A 20,942-nucleotide genomic window follows, 5' to 3' on the forward strand; every position below is an offset into this window, starting at 1 on the left:
TAAGGAGAAGACCATCATCTCAATCCTCTGTTTATGAGCTAATAGAAATGTGACTGGTCTCTATTGGGAACAGATTGCTGGACTAGATGGCACTTGATCTGACCTAAAACAGTTCTGAAAACAGTTCTGATCTGACCTATTGACAGTTCTAAAAAATATGTCAATCTCTCCAAAGACAATTTCAGTAGGAGGGGGAAAGGAAAACCAAACTCTTGGTACACAGCTGAATGTGCTAAAGACAAAAAGAAAGCACTAGAGAACACTAGGCAAGATTCCAGTGACCAGAAAAGTGGTCTTTGTGCCAAATCTGGTTTTTAACTATGTATTTATGTAGCACAGCAAACTGCCAGCTGTGATAATGGAGGAAAACATTAAGTATAGGCAAATCAAGAAAGACTATAAAATCTTGCTAGAAAACAGACTAGAAAAGTCCAGCTAATACATGATGTCTAAATAAATAAGCTACAAAATCATTAGTAAGACAGATAAAATACAGTATGAACATTTTTATAGAAACATCATTTTTGCTAAATCTCAACTTTACTGAATTTAATAAACTATGACATACTAGTTTATCAGATATCCAATAATCAATAGTTATAGTAGTGTGCAATAAAGTTCTCCTTTATATATCTACAATTTGTAAACCCCATTTATATACTCAAAACTGTTTTAGTAATATCTAAATAGAGCTGCAATCATATGTAGACTTACTTGAGAGTAAAGTAAAGTAAAGTTGTGCCCTTGAGTCAATGTCGACTCCTGGCAACCACAGAGCCATGTGGTTTTCTTTGGTACAATACAGGAGGAGTTTACCGGTGTGAGATGATGCCTTTCAGCACCTTCCTATATCACTGCTGCCAGAGTACCATCTATTAAACTCAGAGGTACTTGACCAGAATCAGGCTGTAAAGCTGTGATCCCCTACACACACACATTCATGCATGCATTTGTTTTTCTTCTATTCCCCTTTTCAATTTGATCTACAGTCATTAGGGTGCCAGTTTGGCCTGAGAAAACTGGCATGTGCTTATCTATAGGTTTCATCATTGTCACTGATGCTGTTTATCTTCATATCTATAGAGATATGAAGTTGCAGGGAGAGATCATCTAGAGCTCTGTAGTGTAGGATCATCAATATAGTGATACCAAGCTCTATATTTCTCTAATTAAACACCCAAGGACTAATATCTTGGTCTGAAACAAGTGTTTAAAGGTTGCGGTCAAATGGATGGAGTTAAACAGGCTAAAACTGATCCAAGTTAAGATACAGGAAATAGTGAATCAACAGGTTCTGAGCCTAACAGTGCTCCTGGATGCTATCTTGCTTTTTAATAAGAGTAGTTACATAGGAACATAGGAAGCTGCCATATACTGAGTCAGACCATTGGTCTATCTAGCTCAGTATTGTCTTCACAGACTGGCAGCAGCTTCTCCAAGGTTGCAGGCAGGAATCTCTCTCAGCCCTATTTTGGAGAAGCCAGGGAGGGAACTTGGAGCCTAGATGCTCTTCCCAGAGCGGCTCCATCCCCTGAGGGGAATATCTTACAGTGGTCACACTTCTAGTCTCCCTTTCAAATGCAACCAGGGCAGACCCTGCTTAGCTAAGGGGACAAGTTATGCTTGCTACCACAAGACCAGCTCTCCTCTCCTCTCCTGGTTGCCAGGAGTGTTTTTATTATTCCAGCCCCCTCTTACATAATTCTCTTAGAGTATGAGGACCTTGCTACGGTCATCTATGCTTTTATAACTTCTAGAACTGCATCTTGTAATGTGCTTTCCATCGGGGCTACTCTGAAGGTGAATAGCAGCTAATGCAGAATGCCACCACTTGCCTTCTACTGAATGTTAGCAGGCAGGAGCATATCGGTATTGTAGCTGCCAGCAATTGCAATTACTGTTTATTACTTCTGAGTCCAATTCAAAGTGCTGATGCTTACTTTTAAAGAGGTGGCTCTGCTCAATATCCCTTCACTTCAGAAAGTGAATTACAAATTGCAATGTTCACTGAAAGGCAGTATACAAACTAATAAAATAAACACAAAATAAAGTATGAGCATCAGCTGCTAGGAGCAGGGCACCATTGCTAAGGAGCTGGCCTCCCTGTTGAAGTTTTGAGGTCTTCTTCCATATGCCTACCATGAATATTCTGTGTCAGTGGGCACTTGGCCATTAATTTCAGTATTTCATTGTTCTTAGATTATTTTGTATTGTTATTTTATTTATTTATGTATTTGCTCTGCAAACTGCTTTGGACAAAGGAAAAGTAGCATAAGAATGCCTTGAGTAAATAAATAATTCATGTTTGTCTTTATGAGGTCACTAGTTGACACCCTGACGCTATGCTAGTTCCCATGCTAGCTCAAAGTAGCATGGGAAAAGTGCAAATACAGTGCAAAAGTGCAAATACTTTCAGAACTTGCCCTGGCTCCAGAAGCGCTCTGTTAAAGCAAAAACATGTCATTGAGGGTCAGAGTGCTTCTGGAGCTGGACGAGTTCCAAAAGTATTTGCACTCTTGCACAAGAACAGGACTAGTGTGGAAACTAGCGCAGCATGGGTGCTGATGTTAGGAGTGTTAGGATGTCAGCCATTTGGGCTTAATGAAACTGACTGGAGCAAGACTAAAATCTATAAGTATAATTCAGACTTGTTTGTTGGCCACCCTGGATGTTTTACTAAAGAGTGACAGTGGTTGCTGGCTGACATCAGCAGACCATGTCCAAACTGGCTGACAATCAGTAACCACATGCTTGCTGGGTGTTGACTGAAGTACCCCACCCCATCTCCACTGCTGCTGCCCAGCAGTTACTAGTCAGAGGACCAGGTCTCACGATCACGATCAGTGAGACCCTGTTCCTAGCCATGAGCAGGAAGGGAGCCCTGGGCGGCTGGATCGGCCGCCCACACGATGGCCAACACCGAGACGGAGCCGGTGGGGGCTGGGGAGCTCGGGGGCTGCGCGGCCCCCGGAATGCAGGGCATACTGGCGAGACCCCCAAGCCAGGAGGCTGCTTTTAAGCCTCCCGGCCGGGGGGTCTACTCATAGGAACATAGGAAACTGCCATATACTGAGTCAGACCATTGGTCTATCTAGCTCAGTATTGTCTTCACAGACTGGCAGCGGCTTCTCCAAGGTTGCAGGCAGGAATCTCTCTCAGCCCTATCTTGGAGAAGCCAGGTAGGGAACTTGAAACCTTAAGCTCTTCCCAGAGCGGCTCCATCCCCTGAGGGGAATATCTTGCAGTGCTCACACATCAAGTCTCCCATTCATATACAACCAGGGCAGACCCTGCTTAGCTATGGGGACACGTCATGCTTGCTACCACAAGACCAGCTCTCCTCTCCAGAGCCTACGCAGAGCCGCACCGCGGCTACCCACAAGCAGATAGCCCAGGTTTGCGGAGCACTCGCTCCGCAAACCCGGGCTAAGAGACGGGCTACAGAAGCGGGTTAGCCACTCCAGAACCACCGGGCTCGGCTGCGAACCCGGTGGTTCTTACGATCACAAAAATCGGGCTAGGATTTTCCTAGCCCGATTTTTGTGATCCTAAGAATAGCCCCAGAGTGAGTTTTCCCCACCAGTGAATTGCCTACTCATTATCCACTGCTCCCCAGTCATCACCAGATGTCTCCTCCCAGGGGCCCTTGCAATATACAAGCCTCATGCATTTGTCAGAGAAGATGTTGTGAAAAGGAAAGTGAGAGATGAGGATGCTGCTACTGGCTTAAAAAAATGTTATCTATGACAGAATAAACACATTCAATATAAATTTTGCTGATCCTTCACTGTACTATATTTCTCCACTGTAAAAAAAATTAACCAATACAGCCACTTGATGGGACTACATGAAACAACTGCCTCTAAAATAAAATTAAGAACCTGACCTATTTCTATCCTTTCTTCAACAGTAGGTGGAAGATGGACCTTTTCTTACAATTTGTATAACTGATTACATTTATATTTGATAATTTTATTTAGAATATTTATATAAGGCTTTTCAACAAAAAGCAGTTCACAGAGCAGTTCACATAGCAAAGGGGCTATGCCCCAAAGGGGTTCACAATGTTAAACAAAGAAGAAGAAGAAAAGAAGAATATTGGCAAACAGTGACTGAAAGGATGCTATGCTGGCCTGAATAGAGACAGTTACTCTCTGCCTTTAAAATATATAAACATAAGCATTTCAAAATATGAACTGGGCAGCTGTAAACTGCCCAGAGACAGAAGCTTATTGGGGGGTTGGGGGGTTGGGTGTGTGTGTGTTTTGGGAGGGAGACAAATAAAATAAAATAAAATAAAATAAGTAACACTATGTTCGATGAGTAGGGCTTTGTCTTTCTTTTAAAGCAAACACTTCAGACAGCTGTACTATGAACAGGAATAAACACAAAACAACAACAAAGACGAGGAGAAAGGAATTTATTTTCGCTGTCTTCCTATCCGTGTGACTGGCAATCTGAACGTCACAGGTATGGAGTTGGTGGGAAATGTGTATATTTTAAGTTCGTAGAAACGAAACTCCTTTTCAGCTGGCAAAATGTTTATTGGGAAATGAGGAAAGGAGGCGGTAAGCAGAAGGGGGGAACTAGAAGCTGCAGCAGCTCCATTCCCTACTGTCAGCCGCGTCTCCAGAGAAAGAAGAGCAATAAATAATAAGCCTGCCCTGGTGGCTACGATGGTGGCAGCCGCCGGCTCGGCCCTTCCTCCTCCTCCTCCTCCTCTTCTTCTTCTTCGCGGACTACTGCCGCCGCTCCCTGGCCAGCGCAACTTCCTGCCCACCCCACCGCTCCGCCTGGGGACGAGGGTGTCAGTCAGTCCCAGGCCTCTCGGCCGCTCACTCACCGGGTGGAGGTGCCCTTCCTCACATCGCACATCATGCACTTGAAGGCCTCGGCGCTGTTCCGGAAGGTGCACACGCTGCAGTCCCAATAGCCCTCGTCTGAGGAGGGTTTAGGCTGCCGCTTCGGCCTACCAAGAAGCGGGGCGGGGAAGGAGGAGAGAAGGAGGTTTAGACACAAAACAGGACATCGCCGCGGCCGATCGCCCTCCCTTCCCCTCCCTCCGGGCCTGGCTTCGCCCCTAAAGGCCACCGCCACAGCGGAGGCGGATCACGCCTCCCTCGTCCCGCCGCCGCCGCACCGCCATCGCTTCTGCTACGTTGTGGGCGCCAGAAGCTCCGGCAGCGCGGAGGAGGGAACAAGGGCAAGGAGAAGCCTCCTCCGACGCCGCCGTGGCGTCTCCTCCGGAACGCCGGCCTGCCTGCCTGAGGCGCCCGCTTCCCTCTCGCCTGCTCGCCCGCCTGCCTCCCCCCCCTCCTCACCTTGTGGGGCTCTTCTTGTCTCCCATGCCGGCTCCAGACGCGTCTCCAGCCCGGCGCGGCCCTTTGTGTATTTGTCAATAAGGAGGAGCGAGAGAAGAAGCGGAGAGGCGGGGGCTGGCGCGAGCGGGGGGACCCGCGACGTGGAGGAGGAGCCGCCGCCGCCGCCGCCGCCGGGAACAACTACCGCTCGCTGCCAACTGCAGCCGCCGCCGCAACCTCCAGCTGTCGTCGGGGGAACTCCTGCTGCCGCCAAAGCCGACGCTGCGCGCGCCCCCCCCCCTTTCTTCTCCCTCACGTGTCCCCCCGTCGCCAACCAGCGGCCGCCCGCCGCCAGGCCAAGGCCGAGGCTCCCCAGGAGGCAACCCACTCCAGATTTCCCCTCGCTCGGGCGGCGGCGGATGGATGAGCGGGGAAAGAAGAGAAGCGCCCCAGAGGAGTGGGGGAGCCGAGGAGGATAAACGTCGCCGTCTCTGGCCTCTGCTGCAGACAGCAGCCCCTGCGCGGCTCAGCCCGCCGCCCCCCGAGAGGGAGCATTCCGTTGTACGGCACATATTCCCAGGTCATCTCTTTTCAGATGCCACATTTATTGGTGCCAAATAACAAGGACCATTCTCCAATCTCGCTAATTCGGATTAGAATTCCTACTTCACCTATAACATAATTATTGAAGCCCCTGTCAATCCGAAGTGACGAAGAATACACACCCTGTTCCATTCCTGCAGTGAATGAGAATTGAGCTGCAATCCTATGTAAGCCCTTTAAACATCTTACTTCTTTGCTCAGTTAGAAACCTTATTCCAGCTGTATTTATAACTGGAATAGTTGAAAACATCCATCCTGGTTGTATGACATCAGTTAAAAGGCATGATTAAGGGGGAGACTAATCTGATTCAGTGATGTGGAATATGACTAGTCATGTGAGGATGAAATCTTACTACCCTGATAGTGTAGGAAAGGGGGTTGAAATAACTGGACTTTATTGCATTATTTTGATTATATAAATATACCAGGTAATGCACGTTAAGCCTTTTGCATTACCTTTTGCTGGCGGGGGCAGGGGGAACCTCCACAACCCCCACCCCCACTGCCTCCAGGACCTCCCCTGAGGGGGAATAAGGTAAAATTATTATTATTATTATTATTAATTTACTAAAATGGTCCACAAACTCCCCAAACGTTCGGTGGTGGACCGAATGGGGTAGTTCGGTTTGACCCCGAACTGTCGAACTGAACCTGTTCAACGTCGAACCTGTTTGCACACCCCTACAAGTCATACAATATAATGTATTCTTGTTCAGCTCCAGGGATCAGGAAGGCTAACCCTTAAGACAGAATGGCTTACCCTGGGATATATAATAATAATTATTATTATTATTATTAATTAGATTTCTATACCGCCCTTCCAAAAATGGCTAGGGCGGTTTACACAGAGAACAAGATGGATCCCTGTCTGCAAAGGGCTCATAATCTAAAAAGAAACATAAGATAGACACCAGCAACAGTCACTGGAGGTACTGTGCTGGGTGGGGGTGGATAGGGCCAATTACACACCCCCTGCTAAATAAAGAGAATCACTACATTAAAAGGTGCCTCTTTGCCAAGCCGGTTCCATACACAACTCTAATAATTTGTAAACTTTTTGAATTACTGGACCAACTATGATAAATGAGGTTAATAGTAAAAACTAGCTTAACCCATGCAGAGCATCTGCACGCTAGATCTCTTCATAAATTTCTCCACCCCCACCTGAGCCTCACTCCTGCTCCTCCGCCTCCATCCCATTGCTTCCATCCCCCTCACCCCTCTTGGTCACTCGTCCATCCCTTTATCCATTTCCCTCATCCCTCTTGGTCGCGGCTGCAGCGTTGCTAGCGCCTATTTGCCAAGCTGCAGCCTCCTATCCCCAGAGACCTCCCACCCTCAACTGAGCTCCGCTCCTGCTCTTCCCCGCAGGAGCAGCAGCAGTTGACCGGGCCCTTCCTCGCTGCCGCCACTGCCATAACTGCTTGTTCCCCTCAGGCCACTGACAGACCTGGGCCCATCCCTCGCCCTTCCTTCATTCTCTCTTCCCCTCCCTTCTTTTTCTCTCTTTCTCTCTCCTCCACTCACTCTTCTCCTCTGTCTTTCTTCCCCTTTCTCTCTCTCTCTCTCTCTCCCTTCATGAGTTAACAGATCTTGTTTCCTCATCTAATTCACACAACAGCAGCCTCCTTCTGAAGGGGCTCTTTCCTCCCTCACAACCCCTCTCTTTGCAGACTCCTGCCCACTATCCTTTTTAGCCTACTTTCCAGTAGACTTATGAGACCACCCAGCATTCTGTGTGTGTGCCCCCGACATCAACTTGTGCCCCCGACATCAACTTCGCAACGCCTGGACCAATATGAACCAAATTGAGTACAGTTGTAGGGACACATAGGGACACCTCAACGGCGTCATTTGTGATGATTTCATCCATCCCAGTCCAAGATGGTGGATGCGTAAACTTTTGAGGCACAAGTGGGCTAACTTGTGAACCGCTTATCCGATTTGAACCAAATTTGCTGCAGCTGTAAGGACACATAGGGATGTCCAAATGGCATGTTGTGTGATGATGTCATCCACTCCAATTCAAGATGGCAGCCATGTAAACATCTGAAGAGCAAGTGGGCTAATTTGTGGTCTAACTGATTTAAACCAAATTGCATACAGTTGCAGTGAGTGACACACAGGGACACCTCAACGGCATAGTTTGTGGTGATGTCATCTACTCCAGTCCAAGATGGCAGACACGTAAACTTTTGAGGTGCAAGTGGCCTAACTTGTGAACCACTTAACCGATTTGAACCAAATATGCTACAGCTGTAGGGACACATAGGGATGCCCAGATGGCAGGGTGTGTGATGATGTCATCCACTTCAATTCAAGATGGCAGCCACATGAACATCCAAGGTGCAAGCGGGCTAATTTGTGGGCTGTCTAACTGATTTAAATCGGATTGCATACAATTGCAGTGAGTGACACACAGGGACACCTCAACGGCATAGTTTGTGATGATATCATCCACCCCAATCGAAGATGGCAGACGCATAAACGTTGGAGGCACAAGCAGGCTAACTTGTGAACCACTTATCTGATTTGAACCAAATTTGTTACAGCTGTAGGGACACAAGGGATGCCCAAATGGCATGGTGTGTGATGATGTCATCCACTCCAGTTCAAGATGGTGGCTGCATGAACATCAGAGGTGCAAGTGAGCTAACTTGTGAACCGCTTAACCAGTTTGAACCAAATTTGCTACAGCTATAGAGACACATAGGGACACCTCAATGACATATATTGTGACAATGTAATCCAACCCAAGTCAAGATGGTGGACACGTAAACCTTTGAGGCACAAGCAGGCTAATTTGTGGACAGTATTACTGATTTGAACCAAATTAGCTACAGCTGTATGGACACACAGAGATGTCCCAGAGATATAGTTTGTGATGATGTCATCCAAGATAGTGGATGTGTGAACTTTTGAGGCACAAGTGCACTAAACTGAGGGCTGTCTAACCCATTTGAACCAAATTTGATACATTTGTAGTGAGTGACACACAGGGACACCTCAATGGTATAGTTTGTAATAATGTCAACCACCCTGATCCAATATGGTGGATACATTAACATTTGAGGTCCAGGAGATCTAACTTGTGAACCTCAATTTGAACCAAATTTAGTCCAGTTGTAGAGACAGTGAAAGGAAAGTAGGCTGATTAGTTCTTACTAGAACAACTTGTATATATAGAGAGAGTGAGTCCTCTCCTTTACAATCAAGAACATCTTCTGACCAGTAACAGTTGCATTCCAACTGTCCTTAACCATCACAGGCTGCTCCTTCCTATCTGCATAAGGAATCCCCACTGTCCAATCACCATGGTGCTTCTACTCTCACAAGCTTCTCCTCCCTATATGCATATGGAATCTCCATTGCCCAATCACCACAGTGCTTCTCCCAGCGAACTCTCGCAAGAGCTGCCATGCACAGGATTAGCCACGGGTATGCCTTAGAGAATTATATAAATAGATGGCCTTTGTTTTAGACTTACTGTAAAGGAATTGAATTAAAGGAATTGGACTTACTGAAAAAATATGTGTGAAGTGCAGATGCTAAGTATTAAAAGTCACAATTAAATTAAATTCTCCCTGGAAGTAATTCAGTGGATTTTTAAAAAAAATTAAAAGGACATTCTAGATTAAAACATCCTTCCATAAGAGCTTTCTTGCAAATTCACTTATGCACCAAAAAGCATACAAATTTTAAGTTAAAGTTGCTGCTCCTCGCCTGGGTTGCCCTGACCCGTGACCCAGGTTTAAAGGGAGGTAGGGACAAGTGTGCACCTCCTACTTCACTGTGGACACGCAGGTGGTGGTGCCCTCACTGGGCTTTGGTCTGCTGGGAGCAGGAAGGTAGTTTTTCCCCTCCAACCCCCTCCCCACCCTGCAGTTTGGTCACAAGAACAACCTCAGTGTCTCAGTGCTGTTCTTAAGTCAAATTTTGTCCCTTATACGATAACATTTACAACCATATGAATGATAATGGAATTTGGCCTGTCTGAAGCCCTATTCAGTCCTTAGGAAACCTGGCAATGCTGTACTCATGGACAGTATACCTGAGACTGTGCCCACTAGCCCTGTCCCTGACTGATGCACTATGAAACCTGTCCCTGCTCTCCATGATCACAGCACCTGTCTGCAAAGGCAAGCACTACTTGTGAGAGATTCTTCTTGTGATCAGAGCACTGGGGGCCTAAGTATACTGCATCACAGGAAGGCTCTCTCCATGAGTACAGCATTTGTCTCTGCAAACAAATAATGTAGCAGTGGGGATGGGTTTCAGAGATGGGTTTGTGTTTAGTTGAAAAGAGATATTAAGAGGAAATAATTTAAGTTTTTTTTAATTAATGTGATTAATTGACTTAGTTTATCACAGGAAAGATATACAAGGCATGCTTTCTGTGGGCAATAAGAAAGGAATATATATTACTACATTTGTCTTCTTATACATTATATTATGGCCAATTATTTAAGACATTTTTCGAAACTTCCTCCCCAAGTAAAAGCTATAGAGAAATCTATGTGCAAATTCATTTTAAAGAAACTTGAAGAAAAGTCTTTGCACACATGGCATCCAGAGAGTTGAACTTGTGATATATAGGAGAGTAGCAGAAAGAGAAGCAAAAAACATGATACACTGCAAAGCAATGTGCAACAATACCACATTAAATATAGCAGGGATATTCTCCAGAGTAAACATGGTCTGATACAATTGCTTATTTAATGTTAACATGACAGTCAACCCACCCTTATTTCCTGCTTCTTCTTTGGATTACACTAGAATATGAGTTCATGTGTATTCCCACTGTTATACAAAGGTTTTGAATTTTTATATTTATTTATTTATTCATGCATTCATTTATTAAAGAGAGGTGAAGTAAAATGCTCAAATATATATATACTCTGTGTGTGTATATAGATAGATAGACACACACACATATACATACGTACTGTATACACACAAATTGTGGGTTGTATCCAAACTAATGCAAGCAGAAGGAAGCTTGCAGAAGGGAACTTTCCTATTCTTTCTTCCCCAAAGTGGTCCCCTGCACCTCCTGGAAAAGCTGCTTCTGAGGGTTAGGAGACTCATGAAAAGGATAGTATGTGATTCTGGGGAGAATCCATCACAGTCAAGCAGAGTCATGTTCCCCAAGTAATAGCTCTACTTGCACAAGGTTCCCCTACCCATTTTCAGATTATTCCTTCCTCATGCAACCTCTTGTACCACATGCCATCCTGCTCAAGAGTGGCTTTTCAGTGGGGTGCAGAAAACAATGGCTTTTCATGGAAACAAGGTAGAAAAGTCCCTTCTGTAGTTTTGTTCTGCTTGCGCTGGTTTGAATACAACCCTGTATTTCTAGGCCTGTGATTGTACACATCCAGCCACAAACTGCAAAAAAGAAAAACCCTTTTGATGGGACAAATATAATCTACCTTCCCAATGTTACATTTGAAAGTATGTACTACATAAATTAGGCCATGAGGTTGTGAATCTCCATGTTCCTGCTGAAAAATGAATTACTGTAGTTGACTTCTGGCCCACTAATACAATTGAAACGTGCATCTTTTGTTGTTTTATGTATTGCATTTTATATTTCTATTATGGCCTATGGCTGATATGGAAATAAAACTGAACTGAACTGGACACTCACAACTTGATAGTACAGAAATATGGTGAATATGTCCAAAGATTTCACAAGGGAGGAAGGACTAGGGAGGAAGATCAGTCATCACAGCAACACCATTTTTGGCAGCAAACCTGTGGCATACGGTAAGTGTCATTTGTGGGAAACTGCTGATATGATGAGAAAAATTACTTAATGGAGTCCCATTGAAATTAAATTTTAATTTCAGTGGGACTACTTTAAATAATATTCTCAGCATGTAGGCCAATGTCTCATTGTGAATGCCATATAAATAGCTAGCAAGAGTTCCATGATGGTGGTAGCCACATAAGCACTGCTCACAGGGAGACTCCAGTTCACATAAAATTCACTTCATAGAATTGTAGTCCAGCTCCTGAGGTAATGTTGTGGGAGCTACTACTTGGGGTGAACTGGTCCAAAGACACACCCACTTGACGCTGGACAGATCTCCAGTAGCATATGTCTGAAGCCAGTGTTAATACACATCTATCAGGTTGCTTGAAAGATGAAGAGATACATGAGTTCCAGGTGCAAGAAAAAGACTTGGGAAAGAAATAAGATGTAAAGTAAAACGGTCACAAAAGCTAGGAAAACTGAAGAAAACATTTTTAGAGAGCATATGGTAGGGAAAGCCAAGAAAACAGCCTCACTGCTTAAACAGATGGAAGCTGAATCAAATAACAGATAAATGTAAGAGTGTGTGCGGGGGTGTGTGTGTCATTTTTTAAATTCTGCTCCAGTAAGGACTGGTATTTCTGAAAAAGACAGGACAACTTCTAATAGACCCTCTCCTATCTTCTGCTTTTATCTGCCCGTTTCTGTGTTTGGCAACATGTTTGGCCAATGAGACATTCTGCAGCTATTAGAATTAAAACTAAAAGCCACAATTTTTACATGCTAGTTCAGATATATTTATTTCTATGTATTGGCCATAAAAGAGATGAAAATTGTATTTTTTAAAGGAAGATGGAAACCAATGGAGATGCTTGTATATATAGCTAGCTAGCTAAGGGTGTGTGTGCGTGTGATTTCTTTAAAACACACGTGGAAGTAGTGTTATGTATAATTCCCAGGAAAGAACATAATTATGTGTTTATAAATAATCTCTCAATTCTTTGCATTAGAGTGTGATTCTTGCTCTTTGTCAGTTAGAAAGGAAATAATAAAGCAAAACTGCCACACAGCCTTCCTTTATAGTTAGTACAGTTTCTTCCTTTAAACAACTTAACATTTCCTATGTGCAGACAAAGCTAAGGCTTGTTCACATAATCACTGTGCTTGTGCTGTTCCTTGATTAAAAGAGAACATTTTGCAATACTACCAGTGTCTGCAGCCAAAGAAAACAAACCATTAAAATTTGCTTCTCGGCTTCAAATACTTGAACACTACCATTCAAGATATCGTCAGTGAACAAGCCAGAAATAATTCTTCTGGATGCTTGACATCAATCTGCATTTTAAATGGTCCCCTACTTAAAAAAAAAAGTTTTGCTTTTTAATAAATGCACCTGCTTGTATATCCACATGTCTAGCTTGTAGTCCTAGTGTTGGAGAGAAGCGTAAACTGTTGAACAGGTCAAGAAGATGACGTGTTATAGCATTAGTTCTTCGGATACAAGGAGGTTGGTACTCCACCCTATTTGATTAGCACTCCGGGGAAGTTCTGAAAAAGATTATACTGGCACAGTTGTGCCAGTGCAGTTTAAGATGAGTTGTATCAACATTCCTCCATTAAATGTCCTTAACATTCTATTGCTTATAATCCTTTCATTTGTAGCAGACATGACACCTCAATTTGCTTTTTTTCTTGAACATAATAGAAATATATGTCATTACTGCATCAATTCTCAGTCGATGCCCCGAGATTGTGGAATGCGCTCCCTGCTGAGATACGATTCTCCCCATCTCTGGCAATTTTTAAAAAACACCTGAAAACCCATCTTTTTCCCCGGTGGTAGGAGAGCCTCAGGAACGGGTTATGCAGTGAGCATGCTCGAGACAGAACTGGACATGTGACTCTTTGTGGGCGTATCAGCCTCCCAGTTCCAGTTCAGTCTCGCTCGAGATTAGACTGTTTTTGAGAGAGCTCTGTATTCGGCAAGTGTTTCTCTATATTCTTAGCCTTGTCCTATTCTGTTTCTTACCTTTTCTTATCTGTATTCGTGTTGCTATTTTGTCCTGACGGTGTGCAAGGGGGGGAAGAGAGTCGTTTCTCTATTTGACTCCAAATTGGTTCTGGCTGCAAATTGATCTTTTTACTTTGGATTTGTTTATAATTGGAGCACCAAATTGTTATATTTTTAGTTTTCTGCTTTGCTGTTCATTCATTGTCCTTATGGACAGATCGCACGCAGAGGAACTCCTTCAGGGGTCCCTATCGGAGGCTTCCATGCTGCCGCAGCACCTGGGCAGCGAGCGGGAAGATCCCTCCGCGGCCGTTAGCTCCGATCTGATCAGATTGCCCAGTACGAACGCTTCCGTCTCCGCCGCCCCCCAGGAGCTCACAGCAGAGGCATCTAGCTCTAACGTTCATGCTAAGGCGAGCAGAAAGTCTAAGCACTTGGGGGAGCAAAAGTTAAAAAAGAAAAAGAAACGCAAGGAGTCCCTGCCCAAGGCGGAGGGGCACAAGCGCCTGAATGAGCGCTTGCTTATTCAAGCGGTTTGCCGCCGCTCCAGAACTAAAATGGCGGCAAACGGCGCGAAACAAAAGGAAGCCCTTAAGAAAAGCGACAAGCAGACATTGGTGGCTCGGAGCCCGGTGGGCACAATACCGATAAGCACCACAGAGAGAAATAATTCTATTGACCGTTGCCCGGTGGGCATTGTAACGGCTGCCAATGGAATACAGACCCCGGTTCTGCAAGGGGAAGCGACTGACATTCCCGCGATTAACGACCCAGTGGGGGAAATCACGACACCTCTCGCCCACGTGAGTACAGATCCATTTTCTCCAGCAGCCACGGAGTGGTTAAGAGAATTTTTCAGAAGAGAAATAGTCTCTTTGCAACCTCAAGCACGTGCTGACCAGAATACTTCCAGAATAGAGACTACAGATACTTCCAGAACAGAGGAATGGGACGGTACCAGTGGAGACAACGCTTCAGAGGCAACAGCAGAGGCGCGCACCAGAAATCGCTCTCAGGTGCAACATCTTACAGAAAACAATGACGCTACCCCCGTAGGCGGCCGGCTTTCGGACTTTTGCACCACCTGGATGTCTACAGCCGCCGACGCTTGGGTGCTAGAGGTAGTCACGAACGGCTACAACATCGAATTGTCATCCATTCCTCATCAAAGATTCATTTCCACCGCAAGGTCTTCTGTTCCGGAGAGACATCTTCGAATGCTAAAAGCAATACAACATCTTCATCAGATCAGGGCCATAGAACCGGTCCCTCCTTCTCAGTTTTTTCGAGGCACTTACTCTATCCTATTTCTCGTACCCAAAAAAGACGGTTCTTGGCGAGCCGTTTTGGATTTGAAGGCCTTCAATCGACACGTGACGAAGAGAAAGTTTCGCATGGAGTCCCTCCAATCAATCAAAGAAACCATACAAGCAGGGGACTTCTTGGCAGCATTCGACCTGTCGGAGGCGTACCTGCACATCCCGATCGCAGTTCAATCGCGACAGTTCCTTCGATTCTCATACAATGGGAGCCATTTCCAATATCGAGCCCTACCATTCGGCCTATCGTCCGCCCCGAGGGTCTTCACCAAGGTGATGGTGTCCCTGATCTCGCTCCTCCGCACCAGGGGCATCCATATCCACCCTTACCTGGACGACTTACTTCTGAGAGCCAGATCCCGGGCTCAGGCAGTCAGGGACATCAGAACCACACTGCAGGCCCTGGGGGACCACGGTTTTGTCGTAAACGTTCAGAAAAGTCACCTGGAACCAACACAACAGCTAGTCCACCTCGGGGCCCTATTCGACACCGCACGGGGCACAATTTCGTTGTCACAGGAGAGAAGAGAAAGATTAAAGCTACAACTGCAGCCCTTATTGACCAAACAGACGTGGGATGTCATGACATTATCCCAGGCACTAGGGAGCATGATAGCATGTTTGACCTGCACCCCCTGGGCCAGATGGCACTCCCGGCCACTACAATGGGTTCTTCTCCCATGGCAGGACCACGTGATGGCGGGCAAGAAGACACTTATCAGCCTACCACGACAAGTCCAGAGGTCAATACATTGGTGGCTTTCCCCAGCCATGACCAAAGGCCATTTACTGGAAGTTCCGCCCAGGATAGTCCTGACAACAGACGCCAGTCTCACCGGCTGGGGGGCACACTGCCAACAACTATTCACTCAAGGAGTATGGACACCGGGGGAAGCACGTCACCCCATCAATTGGCTGGAACTAAGAGCAGTTCGACTGGCTCTTATCCACTTCCAGAGCCTGATTGCGAATCAACATGTCCTTATAAGAACGGACAATGTGACAGTCAAAGCCCACATAAACCGTCAGGGGGGCACCAGATCGCGAAAACTGATGGAGGAGTCAAACCACCTGTTCAGATGGGCAGAGTCGAATATCCTGTCCATCTCAGCAGAGCACCTAAAAGGGGAGGAGAACAACCTGGCGGACTGGTTAAGCCGCAAGGCATTGGATCCAGGAGAATGGGCACTACACCCAGAGATCTTTGCCCAGATATCGGATCGACTAGGAAATCCAGCGGTGGACCTCTTCGCGTCCGACCACAACCATCAACTGCAGCGCTACTTCACCAGATACCAATCGCACAGAGCAGAGGGAACGGACGCTCTACTCTCTCCCTGGCCAAGGGGTCTGATGTACGCCTTCCCTCCGATCCCCATAATCATGAAGGTACTCAGGAAAGCGATTCAAGAGCAGGCGGATCTCATCTTAGTCGTACCGCACTGGCCAAGACGGCCCTGGTTCTCCACAATAGTCGAATTGGCGGTCGAAAAGCCATGGTTCCTGCCACAACGACACGACCTCCTGCAACAGGGTCCAGTCCTTCATCCAGACCCCACCTGGTTGCAACTGAGCGCTTGGAGGTTGAACGCTCAGAGTTAGAGGATCGTGGGTATACAGACTCTGTAATACACACCATTTTGGCGTCCAGAAGGGCCTCCACTCAACGCATCTACCAAGTCACCTGGTCAGCTTTCTTCAAATGGGCGTTCCAGAACGGGGTAGATCCCTTGCACGCAGGGGTTCCGGAAGTTTTGAGTTTTCTGCAAGAAGGGCTAAAATTACACCTCCGTCCATCCACATTGCGCAGACAGGTCTCAGCCCTGTCCTCTGTTCTCAATATCACCTTGAAAAACAAACACGACCTACACCCTCACATTACCAGATTCCTTAGAGGAGCCACGAATCTTGCTCCTCCTACGCTTCGGCGTTTTCCAACTTGGGACCTCAACAAGGTGCTTAATGCTCTTACCAATCCACCCTTCGAGCCCCTCACAACGACTTCTCTTAAAAACCTCTCTTATAAAGTCCTGTTTTTAGTAGCTATCACCTCAGCTAGGAGGGTTTCCGAGTTAGGGGCACTATCCTCCAGAAAGGAATTCTGCACCTTTCAGGATGACGCGGTCATCCTGAGACTTGATGAGACATTTTTACCTAAGGTCAACTCAGTATTTCATAGGTCCCAGGTTATCGTTCTCCCTTCCTTCTGCCCCTCTCCTAGCCATAGGAGGGAGAAATTATGGCACAAATTGGATGCCCGCAGGGCATTGCGTATTTACCTTAAAAGAACCAAGGAATTCCGGAGAACAGACGCCCTATTTGTCTCCTTTCACCCCCACTCCATGGGTAGAAAGGTCTCAAGTTCTACACTGGCTGGGTGGATACGAGCTTGCATAAAAATGGCTTACTCAGCCTTACACCTGAGCCCACCGGGGGGGGTAACCGCTCATTCCACGAGAAGCGCCGCTACTTCTGCGGCTTTCTCGGCACATGTCCCCCTATCCGAGATCTGTAGAGCGGCCACTTGGTCCTCTGTTTCACCATTTATCAAACACTACAAGATATCGGAATATAATGAACGGGAGGCGGCCTTTGGCCGCACGGTATTACAACAGGTGCTTTAGTCGCATCCATCCCACCCGGGACTATAATATGAAGCTTGGGCAAGTCCCGTTCCTGAGGCTCTCCTACCACCGGGGAAAAAGTAACATTGGTCTTACCGTGAAGGGTTCTTTTTCCTGGTGGTAGGAGAGCCTCAGCCCCGCCCGGATGCTCTTACATTATCCGACTGTGGGTGGTTAAAGAAGGGAGGTGTCAGGCGACTCTCAGGGTAACCAGACTCCTACTCCAACCTTCTGCTGTGTTTTTGTCTTTTATTAATTTGTCATGGTGTTGTCTAGTTCTCTGTTTGAACAGTTTACAGTTATTTAGGCCTTCGGCTGCCGACGAGCTCTCTCTTTCTACAAGACTCATATCATCTTCGCTCAACATCTCTGGAACTGGGAGGCTGATACGCCCACAAAGAGTCACATGTCCAGTTCTGTCTCGAGCATGCTCACTGCATAACCCGTTCCTGAGGCTCTCCTACCACCAGGAAAAAGAACCCTTCACGGTAAGACCAATGTTACTTTTCGCCCAAGCTTTCTCAGCTTCCTAATATTTTGGGATTTTAATCTCTGGTTATTTTTAAATTGTTAAAGTGTTTTTAAGTTTTTGTATATGTTTTTAACTGGTTTTATGTTATTGTAAATTGCCCAGAGATGAAAGTTTGGGGCAGTGTACAAATTTGATAAATAGATAAATAAAATTGGTATTGACTTCCACAGATCAGCTTGCAAAATAAATCATAATGGCAGTACATTATTCCAGTTTGAAAACAAGTTTTTCTTACATGCATGGGAAGAATCAAGAACTTGATCTACTGTCTGCAATTCCTCCAGTTGCTGTTTCCAGTTTTGACTGAAGTGTGAAGAATGGGTGTCATCCTGGGCAACATTCCTGGCCTAAAACTGCCCTTTGCATTCAGTGCAGGTTATTTGAGGGCTACAGTTGGGAAAGTGGCACTTTGGGGAAGCACTGTGCCTTGTAGAGATATGTCAAGCAGATATTTATCAGGGGCATCACTAGGAAATGGTTGGGAAAGCTGCTCCTGTTGAATTTATGCCTGGATGCATCCCTCCACAGTCCAATATCCAGCTGAAAGACCATGGCAAAGTGTGACTGCACAAAGCTTCATAAGATACTGTACAAAGTCTTTATGGCTTATATGGCATGGAAGTTAAGATGGACACCTTAACTTTGAATTTCCATGCTTTTTAGAACATGAGTGAAAATGTAAAGCCATCTTAACTCTCATCTTAAACCAAAGGTTTTTGGATGACTGAATTTAAGTCTAAAACAAAGGCAGCTATTACAATCTGAACCTACATTTTGACAGATGTGAATATTATTATATCAACAAATCTGACTAATCTTCTTGTTGCCCTGTCACAATTTCTTGAGGATAATTTCTCTCAAATCATCCTCAATGTAATTTTTAGCCATCTGTATCCTGTCTTGGGACAAAATTCATAGCAATGTGAACATCTGTGCTTAATTTGAGAAGTATAACTATTTTGTCTTCTCTCATTTACACACACACACACACACACACACACACACACACACACACACACAGAGCCACTGTTAATCCCATTTTAATATTCTAGTCCAGTGGTTCCAAACAGGGGTTACTAGTACCACTAGGGGTACTTGAAGGGTTTCCAGGGGTACTCGGAGCCATCCTGTCTCCTCACATTACAGCTGTTCTAATTGTTCCCCATCCAAGGATCACCAGCTTACAGCCAGCATGTCCTCAGCTATGTGTCCACTGCAGAAGGGGAGGGAGGAGGGTGAAGATCTCCTATGCTCCTGATTGGCTGGCTATGTGTTGATTGGCTGGCTACTTACCGCTCGCCTCAGCCGGACTAACAGGCTTCAGAAAATTAGCATTGAATACTATCCTTGAAATTACTGGGACAAGTAAACGTTCCATTAATTTCAGTAAGTCTGCTTATCAGTAACTTAGTGTGGATGTGAGCCAGTGACTCAAGAAACCTGTTTCAGAACTGTAACATTTAAATGAGTGTGGGTGTGCATGTGCATGCCCACGCACATGCCCACAAAATCTCTATGGGGTACCTGAGCTGAAGGTTTGTGACAGAAGGGATACACTTGTTAAAAAAAGATTGGGAACCCCTATTCTTGTTAATTCTTAAAAGGCGGCAGTACCGGGAGGAGGGGGGAATCTTCTTGGTGTACTTAAGAAATAATTTCTTGTTTTCAGAACTGGAAAACTGTTTCAAATTCCTGTACATCAGTAGAAAACTTAAGAACATAACAGCCCTGCTGGATCAGACCCAAGGCCTATGTAGTCCAGCATCCTGTTTCACACAGAGGCCCATCCTCTCTCAGAGGCTTCTGGAATTGGTATATAGACACCTATATGCTGAGTCTCTTACAAGGTGTTGGTGTATGCTATCTCTTTTACCATCATTTGACCTTGTTGGCCAGCTGTCGTATGTTTCCTTCTGTTCTACTCCTATCCGAAACATTTGCATCCTCACACCTTAGGGGTTTTTGCTTGCCAAACCAGATACCACCCACCAGTTCCTATCGGCAATGCCCCAGGTGTCATTTTAAAAGCTGCTCTGCGACCTACAGTCTGGTTCTATCTTGGTTCATGTAGAACCCATCTCATTTTTTACAGGCTTTGTTTGTCCCAAAATGTATCCCAGTGCCTAACAAGTCTAAATCCCTCCACCAAGCACCACTGTCTCATCCGCGCATTGAGACACCTCAGCTCCGCCTCTCTCACTGGCCCTGTGCTCTGAACAGGTAGCACTTCAGAGAATGCTACCTAGCATCCTAAATTTGACTTCCAGGACCTCCTGACTGCATTTCACAACATCATTGGTGCCAACGTGCACCACAATAGCTGATTCCTCTCCAGCACTGCCTAACAGCCTACCTAGACACAGCGTGATGTCCTCAACCTTTGCACCAGGCAGACAAGTTACCATGTGGTCTACATGCAGGTCACAAACCCATCTCTCTATGCTCCTAACAATAGAATCACATGCTGTTAGGAGGCCCCCTCCTAGCATACTCCTCCCAGGAGAGTATGCTCTTTGTGGGAGGATATGGATGCACCACCCAAGGAAGGGGTCCCTGCTAAGGGAGATTTTCCCTCTTCCTCAGACTGATGTCCTCCTTCCCTGAGACCTTCATTCTCCATGACAGAAGAAGTGCCGTCAACCTGGGCGTGGGATGCCTCTATCACATCCCTGAGGGTCTCATCCATACACTTCTCTGCTTCCCTGAGCTTCTCCAGGTCAGCCACCTTGGCTTCAAGGGAACAAACTTGATCCCTGAGAGCCAGGAGCTCTTTGCTCCAAGCGCACACCCAGGAC

The 20,942-nt window shown here is 45.8% G+C and overlaps 2 protein-coding genes across 10 annotated transcripts in view; one reads left to right on the forward strand and one right to left on the reverse strand.

Annotated features, from left to right (window-relative positions):
- The window catches only part of YAF2 (YY1 associated factor 2), a 62,640-nt gene extending 57,061 nt beyond the window's left edge, over positions 1 to 5,579 (reverse strand). For 2 of the 4 annotated variants that reach the window (XM_053252718.1, XM_053252716.1), the window contains exons 1-2: positions 5,322 to 5,542; positions 4,844 to 4,969 (exon numbers count right to left, since the gene is read on the reverse strand). In XM_053252718.1, the coding sequence (XP_053108693.1) occupies positions 4,844 to 4,969; positions 5,322 to 5,347 (152 nt within the window). In that variant the 5' untranslated portion in view covers positions 5,348 to 5,542. Of the gene's footprint in view, positions 1 to 4,843; positions 4,970 to 5,321 lie in introns of all 4 variants that reach the window. The other 2 variants (XM_053252715.1, XM_053252717.1) reach the window with 2 other exon arrangements.
- A 284-nt stretch (positions 5,580 to 5,863) lies between these two features.
- The window catches only part of PPHLN1 (periphilin 1), a 116,027-nt gene continuing 100,948 nt past the window's right edge, over positions 5,864 to 20,942 (forward strand). For 4 of the 6 annotated variants that reach the window (XM_053252705.1, XM_053252698.1, XM_053252701.1 and 1 more), the window contains exon 1: positions 5,864 to 6,070. The gene's annotated coding sequence lies outside the window, so the exon portion shown is untranslated. Of the gene's footprint in view, positions 6,071 to 11,563; positions 11,673 to 20,942 lie in introns of all 6 variants that reach the window. The other 2 variants (XM_053252700.1, XM_053252702.1) reach the window with 1 other exon arrangement.

This window comes from Hemicordylus capensis, chromosome 5 (assembly GCF_027244095.1).
Source record: "Hemicordylus capensis ecotype Gifberg chromosome 5, rHemCap1.1.pri, whole genome shotgun sequence".
Taxonomy (NCBI): Eukaryota; Metazoa; Chordata; class Lepidosauria; order Squamata; family Cordylidae; genus Hemicordylus; species Hemicordylus capensis.